Source organism: Eschscholzia californica, unplaced genomic scaffold (assembly GCF_041429995.1).
Source record: "Eschscholzia californica isolate CP2 unplaced genomic scaffold, dmEscCali1.0.p SCAF_1, whole genome shotgun sequence".
Classification (NCBI taxonomy): Eukaryota; Viridiplantae; Streptophyta; class Magnoliopsida; order Ranunculales; family Papaveraceae; genus Eschscholzia; species Eschscholzia californica.
Genome location: NW_028238198.1, coordinates 9,798,694 through 9,807,328, shown reverse-complemented (window position 1 = coordinate 9,807,328; position 8,635 = coordinate 9,798,694). Strand labels below are relative to the sequence as shown.

The 8,635-nt window shown below is 34.9% G+C and overlaps 1 protein-coding gene across 1 annotated transcript; it reads left to right on the top strand.

Annotated features, from left to right (window-relative positions):
* The first annotated feature begins 2,027 nt into the window (after positions 1 to 2,027).
* LOC147563956 (kinase-interacting family protein-like) lies at positions 2,028 to 4,740 on the top strand. The gene is made up of 2 exons (XM_086642340.1): positions 2,028 to 2,410; positions 3,592 to 4,740. The coding sequence occupies exons 1-2, from the start codon at positions 2,299 to 2,301 to the stop codon at positions 4,518 to 4,520; spliced, it is 1,041 nt and encodes a 346-aa protein (XP_086498466.1). The 5' UTR covers positions 2,028 to 2,298; the 3' UTR covers positions 4,521 to 4,740.
* Positions 4,741 to 8,635: the final 3,895 nt, after the last annotated feature.

Genomic DNA, 8,635 nt, shown 5'->3' with positions numbered 1-8,635 from the left:
GAGCATTTTAAACTGTAACCTACAATTGTAAGAACAACAACAATGATTTAAAGGAGAATTTTGTTTCCTTACCTCCAAACTGAGAGTCTGTCTTTGGGTTTCACATTCGAAAGATAAATCTACTTTTGCTTCACTCTCAAACTCACTCCCAAATTCTAAATAGTTGAGATTGGTTTCACCTTTCAAGTCTTCTATTTTCGAGGCATTTTTGAATAGGCGAGATAATCTTGGTGAGAAGGCGAGAGATTTTTCAAGCTTTGAAAAGTCCGTTATTGAATGTTGCACACGTTCACAGACTTCGAAATATCATCTAAAGTCATCATTGACTACCCCTGTTACCGTTTCCTTTTTTATAAAGTGATACCGTGAGTCATTTATGTCTTCGTTCATTTTAGAGGAGGCGGGGGGGGGGGGGGGGGGGGGTAGTGGATTGGGATTTTTACAGATATTTATAGACAAAATGTCCCGTAGACATTTCAAGACATTTCAGATGATTTATTGTAGGCGAAATGTCTTCATTGACATTTTCAAGACATTGAGGTTGTAAACAAAATGTCTTTATAGAAATTTCAAGACATTTGATCCATAGACAAAATGTCCTGGGGACATTTCAAGATCTCGAATCCATTGACAAAATGTGTAATGCATATTATATTTGTACTAATCAAAAATATATTTTTCGACTTTCGTAGACATCTGTGAATATTTGCAGACATTGATAGACATTTGATGGATATTTATTATTTTAATATTATTATTATTATTGTATAATCACATGAAATAATATATTTGTAATAACATTTCAAAATATATTTTTCGACTTTCATAGACATCTGTGAATATTTGTGGACATTGATGAACATTTAGTAGACATGTATTATTTTAATATTATTTTTATTGTTTAATCACATTAAATAACATATTTGTATGAACATTTCAAAAATATATTTTTCGACTTTCGTAGACATCTGTGAATATTTGTAGACATTTGGTAGTTAATTATTCTTTTTATATTATTATTGTTGTTTGATCATACGATGGACTCCAAATGTCTCTTGTTTTTGTAAAGACATTTTGGGCTCCATATTTGTCCGAAATCCTTTACAAAATCTATCAAACTATGAAGTCTATCAAAGTCCGCGGACAGTTTGTCTATAATCGAACGCCACAGACATTCGATTTGAATTCTGGGTGATGGAGATTTGTTAATGTTTAAATTTGAATGCCTTGAACACTTCAGGACTTTCAAATGTCTGGTTTTAAATGCCTTAAAAATTTGAGGATTCTTAAAGGGGGGATGTGTAGATTTGAATTCTCAAGAAATGTTTGGAATATCTCCATCACCCCTTGATTCTAAACATTTTTTTTTTTTGATAAAGTGATTCTAAACATTTGGTGAACAAATTTGAAGGGGTCATCTAGTCGTATTCCGATGAATGAAAAAGTGTAAAACAGTGATTATCTACTACTGGGTACGCCGAATAAATCAGAGATGAAGATGGCTGAGTGAAGGGAGGAGGGATTTGGATTGATTTGAAATTTCGACCTGTCTCTGTCTTTCTCGTTTATGTCTCTTTTTTCAAACTTCTTCATTTTCCTCATTACCACCAACGCAATAATCTTTTACTACAATAATTTCGTATCCCAAGAAACCAGATGATGTGTAGTCCACTGTCAAAGAACACGACGTTTTTGTCATCCCAAGAAAACTTGACAAAATCTAAACCCTTAATTCACAACAAAGATCACGTGAATATAATTAATTATTGAGTAGGACCCAAGAAACGATCCAAGTAGTGAAAATACGGGAGAAAAACATTGTTATTTGAAGTAGGGATGATCACGTGACCGACACCTGCCTACTACTACTATGTGTAGTAATAAAGGAATCAGATTCACACTAGAGTTGGATGGCCCCGTATATTAAGGTAGGTCAGAGTTGTCATTAAAAAGTGATGGAACCCCACATAACATTTGTTGTTTTCTTACTTCTTACTATTAATTTTGAATTGATATTTTACTTACTTGCTTGTCCTCCCAACATTTCACCACCACTAATAAATATTTGCCTCCATATCTATATTATAATCTAAGAAATGTACGTTGGGAAACTTAAAAATGTACAGTAGTATATGACTTCAGTACTTCTCCACTACTACTATCTCTCTCTCTCTCTCTTCATTTATTAATGCTTCTCAGAGGAGGTATTCATACATACATAGTAGTAGAGAGATAAAAGAAAAAGGAAGAAGAGTGAAGAGTTTAGAGAGAGAGAGAGAGAGAGAGAGAAAGGGGGGAATGAAAATGGGGAAAGAAGAAGGTAGTGGAAATCCAACCAGCAATAGTATTGTTTCATTTCGAAGTTGTAAGAGTACCAGCAAGCCTTCATGGCTCTTAAACATTCTTTCAGGTACTCTCTCTTTCTATCTCTACTAGCTAGTCATTTTGTTGGTATACAACTATACAAGTTTTAGTGATGTTGTTGAAACTTTTTTGGGGGAAAATCTCAGCTGCTGGTTAAGAGTTTTACTGGTTACTGGATCACTAGTTCCAAACTTCTCAAATCAAGTGACAATTTGAGAAACTAACTACCCATGTTTGAAGTTAGCTAACCACTATAGTCATCATAGAAAGAAATCGGACTAAAGTAGCCATATTAAAGTCTAGCCGTTGATGGGAAGAGGGTTGTTAGATCCAAAGGGGGTATTTAAGTAGGTAGATTCAAAAGGTTAAGTGAGTAGGAGTTCACTGGTCCATGAACTTTTTCTTTCTTTATTTCTTACTTTCTATGTGAGTGAGTAGAATCGGGACTAAACCGATTCAATACTGGTCCACCCTTAGAAGGAGCAATAAATGAGGGGTAATATAGATTAGGATCTAACCAGCAGACAGTTTCTTCAACAACAGTAGTTTGCATTTAATTTCAAACCCGGTGGACCCTCACCTACTTTCTTCTGTTTTTTTGAATCTATTAGATTTGGCCCCCACTTTAAATGTCATTTTTTTATAATGTTGCTATTTACCACTAACCAAAACACTCGAGCGTAATTTGATCCCCAAATGTTGAAGTTAGTTTTGTTAGTTTTTCATTTACAAATAGTATATCTTACTATTTGGTGGTTAGTAAAATTCTTGGCCAGAGTTTTTCAATGGGTTACGTATGTCTAGAATGTCCCATTTGTTGGACCCGAGATGTGCTACAAACAAGAAATTTCAAGCTGATTTTAGGCAAAATTATGATGTGGCTTTTACCCGATTGGAGTATAAATGGGTACGAATAATTACGTGTTCGGATCATGATAAGTCACATTAAATTTCTACCTAAAATATGCTTGAAATTTCTTGTCACTAATACTTCTGATAGGGCAGTGGGTAGTCCAGTTTAACTTTCGAGAAATATGAACTCGCCCTAAATCATGTCTGTGCCCAACCTACGGTCGAACTAAGATTAAGGTGACTGATTATCATTTTTGCTTTGTAACGTTTTCTCATTGGCCTAGTAACCTAGTTAGCGCTTCACTTGTTTGTATTGGCACAATATCCTCTTGGTTAGATTAATTATCTGTGGTATTTACGTCATTTTGCCAACAGATTTGGATGAGAAGATGAAAACATTAGCTTCAACACTAGCCCAAGAAGACGATTTTGATTCATTTGCAAATCGGTGTGAAAATTATTACCGAAAACGCCCTCAACTACTTAACCTCCTTCAAGACCTTTATAACGGTTATCTCTCTTTAGCCGACCGTTATGTTCACATTCTAAGCAAACAACCTCAACAAAACCTATCCCCAATCTCCACCGTCCATTCAGACACTGAAGAAGATATTGCAGAATCAGATGCTGAGAGTTCTCTATCTTACCAAGCTCCATCCATACCACCAACTTCAATAAACCAAAACGAAAACCTACCATCCCAACTTGCAGATAATCTCATAGCCGAGTTCATAATCAAGAGCATCGATTACGATATCCTTGGTCATGAATTGGGTTTACTTGATCGAAAATGTGAAGAATCGTCTAGAAAAATGGAGTTGCAGAAGAGCTTGGTGGAAGTTTTGGAATCTGAAAGATTGATACTTTTGAATGAAAATGCTAGATTGGGTTATAAAGTGACAAATTTGATTGAAGAAAATCAAGGGTTAGTATCAGAATCAGTATTTATGAAGAGAAAAGCAAGTGAATTAGCTAGATGTTTATTGAAGATGAGAGAAGATCATAGAGTTTGTATGTTGAGTCGTAAAATTGAAGATCTTCAAGGGCAAATTAATGGGTTAGAGAAGAGAAACAAAGAGTATTATGAAAAGTTAGTGAAAAGAGAAGATGAAGTGAAAGGTAATAAGAAGAAAGAAATAGCATTGGAAGTTTGTTTTGAAGTTGAGAAATTGAAGATTGAAAATCAAAAGCTTAGAGAAGAGATAACAATGATGACAATGAAGAAGAAGAGTTGGTGGGGTAAAGTGAAGAAGATTGATTTGTTCTATCATTGTGTGCCCACTAATCCTAAATATAGTTGCTAGATATCATCCCAAGAACGATGCATCGTCAATGAAGCTGTTCTTTCTTTTGTTCTATCTATATCGTAGTTTTCGTTTAACTTTATAGTACATTGTAGATGTAGTTGTAAATGTAGGAAGATCTTGAAGACTTTTTGAGTTGAAACATGCAAGTAAAGAACTACTAAGCAAAACTTCTTTTGTTAAGTAATGTTATGAATCCAAATTATGCCCTTGTCATTTACTTAGAAGTTTGAACACATTTTTTTTAAGGATGACTCGGTCCTTTTATTTTGAACACATTTTGTTTTTGAGAATTAACTTAGTCGTTACAAGGCATCGATTGATATATCATTAAGATTTGATAAGAGCAATAATCGTATAATTTAAACCAGTAATTAAATAGGTGTGAAGTCCGACAATATTATTTAAACCAGTAATTAAAGAGGTCTAAAGTCCGACAATATAGAGTCTAAAACCCGACAACATCTACTTATTTAGTGCTTTAGTTACATGTAAATTTTGGTGGTAAATTACTTCCACCGAGACCCGATCCATTCACCGAGACTCGATCCCGAGACTTCGTGGACTTACGAAGGATGTCCAATTATTAAACTAATAAAGTAAGATATTACAATTATCAGACATTTCTTATTAATCACATTAAGGAACATGGTTATGAGATTTAGTTTAGACTACCAATTTCACAAAAAGGAAATGTATAGATATCATTGTATTTGAATTGAATATTTGAAATTACATTTGTTATAAATTACATTTGAAAGCTCTTTGTTCAAACCTTATGTTTCTTCTCAGACAAATTTTGAATTTAAATGAAAAGTTAGTCCTTATTTTTCTTTATCAAAATTATTAGTATTACATTACTTATTTTCTTTTATTTACCGTTTTGCCATCAGTATTCATGTAAGTTCTTATTTCACCCATTTATTATAAATCCACCCCATCCCAATTACGTTTTCGTGGTTTACTCCCAACTGGTTACCCTAATTTTCTCCAATAAACACTCTCTTGCACCCAAAACGGAATCAAACAGAACTTTAACGCCGTTAAATAATCCATCCAAACTGTTAGATAACGCCGTCATAACTATCTTAAGTTCTTCAACGGCGTTAGACAACTTCTCCTTCTGAATTTCTTGGTTTATTCCAAAATTATCCCTACCCGCCACGTAATCGATTACGTCACAAACATTTGTGACGCATTTGTCCACGTCATCCAAATCTTCAATAAACCGTCTCTTATTTTCCGTACTCATTTTTCGGGTATGAATAGAAAGTGTGGATGCGAGTCGGTTATAAGTTTCGGCCCACAAAAACTCGCCCGATACCCGAACCCGTATTTTCATCGGCGACCCGGTTAAAGCAAAAAGAACAACACTGGTGACGAAAACGGTAACCGCCTCAACCGTATAGATAATCCGGTGAATAAACTTTTTAACGGTTTTGATCTTACCACGTGGCGGATTATCGAGCCGAACGGCTAGTTTTTGAATCAAAATCGCCGAGTTTTTAAGATTCTGTTTCTTCAATTCAGCCGAGTAATTCAACCATTCGGAAAGTGAAATTTTAGCTTGCTTAAGTTTTTCCGGTGTCGGAATCTGACGAATTTCATCATCGGAAAATTCCAAAAGATTAAGAACGAAATTAATAAGAATTCGATTCTTCTGAAACTGTTCAATCTCAGAGGAAATCGAATTACAAACATCTAAGAGTTTGACACTATCATCCAAATACAGATTGAGTGGTTGATCATCAAAATTGAAAGAGGATTTGAGATCAGAGAAAAGGGTTTCAACATCTTTGTGAGTGGAAGAGAGGATATCCAACGCTAGAGAGAGAAAGTTAAAAGTGAGATTAGGGGTGATTGAGGTAGTGAGAAAAGTGAGGGGTTTGAGACGTTGGAGAAGATTTTCATCGAATGAATTGGAAATGCGTTGAAGAGAATTATTATTATCAGAAAGAGAAGATTGTTTTTTGGTGAGACGGAGTTGGTGAAGAGAAGAAAGAGTTGAAATGGTTTTGAGATACATTTGGATAGAGAGAGAGAGAGTAGAGGTGATAAAGTTGTTTGTTGTTGGTGGGGAGGTTTCCGACGGAAAAACTAAGTTTTCCGGGAAGAAGTAATGATGGAGTAGTGAAGTAACTTGAAGGCCATGTTTGGTGGTTATATAAGATTCAAGGGAGGAGAGAGAGGGGAAGAAGGTTGCGGTTAGAGAGTGTATAATGACCAAAATGCCATTTAGTGTAGTGGTTGCCAACTCCTCGGCTTGAGAACATGTGGTTATCTATTTTTTTTTTTTCTTTTGAGAAATCGACTACAGGTCATTGCAAGTCATTGATACATCATTGAGGATCTCAATTGTCTAGTCGATATTAAAACACAATTATCCATTTAGGAATGACACCGAAGTAAATAAGTAATAAGAATATTCTTTTTATTTTTTTGGACCCCTAATTTGAGAAGGTGGAAGAATTTTCAGTATTCATTTTGTTGACAACAACACATATAAAGTTCATTAGTGTTATAGGATGGTGCGGACCAGCCTTCGAGACTGTTAGTGATACTGTCCGCTTTAGCACACTTGGACCTCACGATTTTAAAAATCTCACTAGAAAAGGGTAATGTTTCACTAAGGAAGGGTGCTTAACCTCTTAAGAAGAGCACCACACTCCCTCACTACTAATGTGAGATTGCTTTACCTGCCATCCGAACTGTTAGTGATACTGTTCGCTTTAGCACACTTGGACCTCATAATTTTAAAAGGTATTTCTAGGGAAGGGTGCATAACCTCTTAAGAAGAGCACCACACTCCGTCTCACCAGCAATGTGGGATTGCTTTACAACAATAAGCAAATTCTTAATTTTTTCATTCAAGTATTATAAGGGCAAGGGGCAAAACCGACAAAGAAAAGTGTTGTGTCTTTTAGAGGTTCGATTAGGGAAGAATGCAAGTCCTAGTACGTAGGAGAAGTGAGTGGAGAAAGAAAATCATATGGTGGTGTAAACACGGTACACATTACTAAGTACAAACGCGGTTTTAATGACATCAATCTCTCTCTTTCTCTTTTCATCTCTTTTTCTCAAACACCTTCAATTTTCTGTTTTTGGGAAAAAGATATCATTTTCATTTCTTCCTAAAGAATCCCCTTGTAACAACTGAATTGCGTGATCGGATTGTTCGAAACTCAAATGGGTTGTCAAATTGAGTCCTTATGGAGGTTTCACACTTTCACTCAAGGCAGTTTTCTTTCTAGCTTCGCTGTCAGTACTGAATTACTGATAATATTAAAACGTCTTAATATATCTTCAAAATAGACATATACTTCATCAATGGTCAAACACAAGTTATATTTCTAATTTGGTAGGACACTTTAGTTTTAGTATTTTGATTAGAACCCCATGTATAGATAATCTAGTCAACCGTTTTTTGTTAATATAGAGACTTGCAACGACTTATGATGACAACTGCGAGCTAAAAAATCTGTAAACAAAATATATTTGATCTTCTGATATTCTTACAGAATTTTCGGTATGCATCTCTCTTTAATTGAGTTGTTACGTTTCTCTTTACTTATGACGATATATTTGGATTCATGATGTTTAATAGGGACAATGAGCAAATGTCACACGGTCGGTTGAGAAAATTAATGGCACTATAAATAGTACATAGTCTTGTGGGGTTTGGTTCACCATCAAAGAAAATGTATGGTCTCCTCCACCATAAGAACACACAAACGTGCAAGCAGAGGCAACCTAGGTACCCAATGCTGCAAGTTACCCAATGCTTCTCCAAACTTCTCTGTTACAAAAACTTGTTTTATTTCATCTATTTGGAATGTCATATATTTCTACTTTTAGTTTGTTGATCGAATTGATGTCAATGTATCTATTTACTTTTGCCAAATATTGTTTGGTTATTGGCATGACAGAAACTTATGAATGAAATACTTAAATATCTAAAGTTTATTTTCTCTTCTTTTTTTCCTTAACAAAAACTTTTCCTCTATTCCAAAAATATATATCGAAATTATTGGAGTTAATTCCTATATGGCCCCCTACTTTGTGACCAGCTTCTTTTATGGCCTCTTTTTCTTTCGTAAATTCAAATATAGCCCCCT

Excerpts from the sequence above, each read along its gene's own strand:
- LOC147563956 (XM_086642340.1), top strand. The coding sequence starts at position 2,299 with ATGAAAATGGGGAAAGAAGAAGGTAGTGGAAATCCAACCAGCAATAGT. Across the intron at positions 2,411-3,591 it reads GCTCTTAAACATTCTTTCAG|ATTTGGATGAGAAGATGAAA; the intron begins GTACTCTCTCTT and ends TTTTGCCAACAG.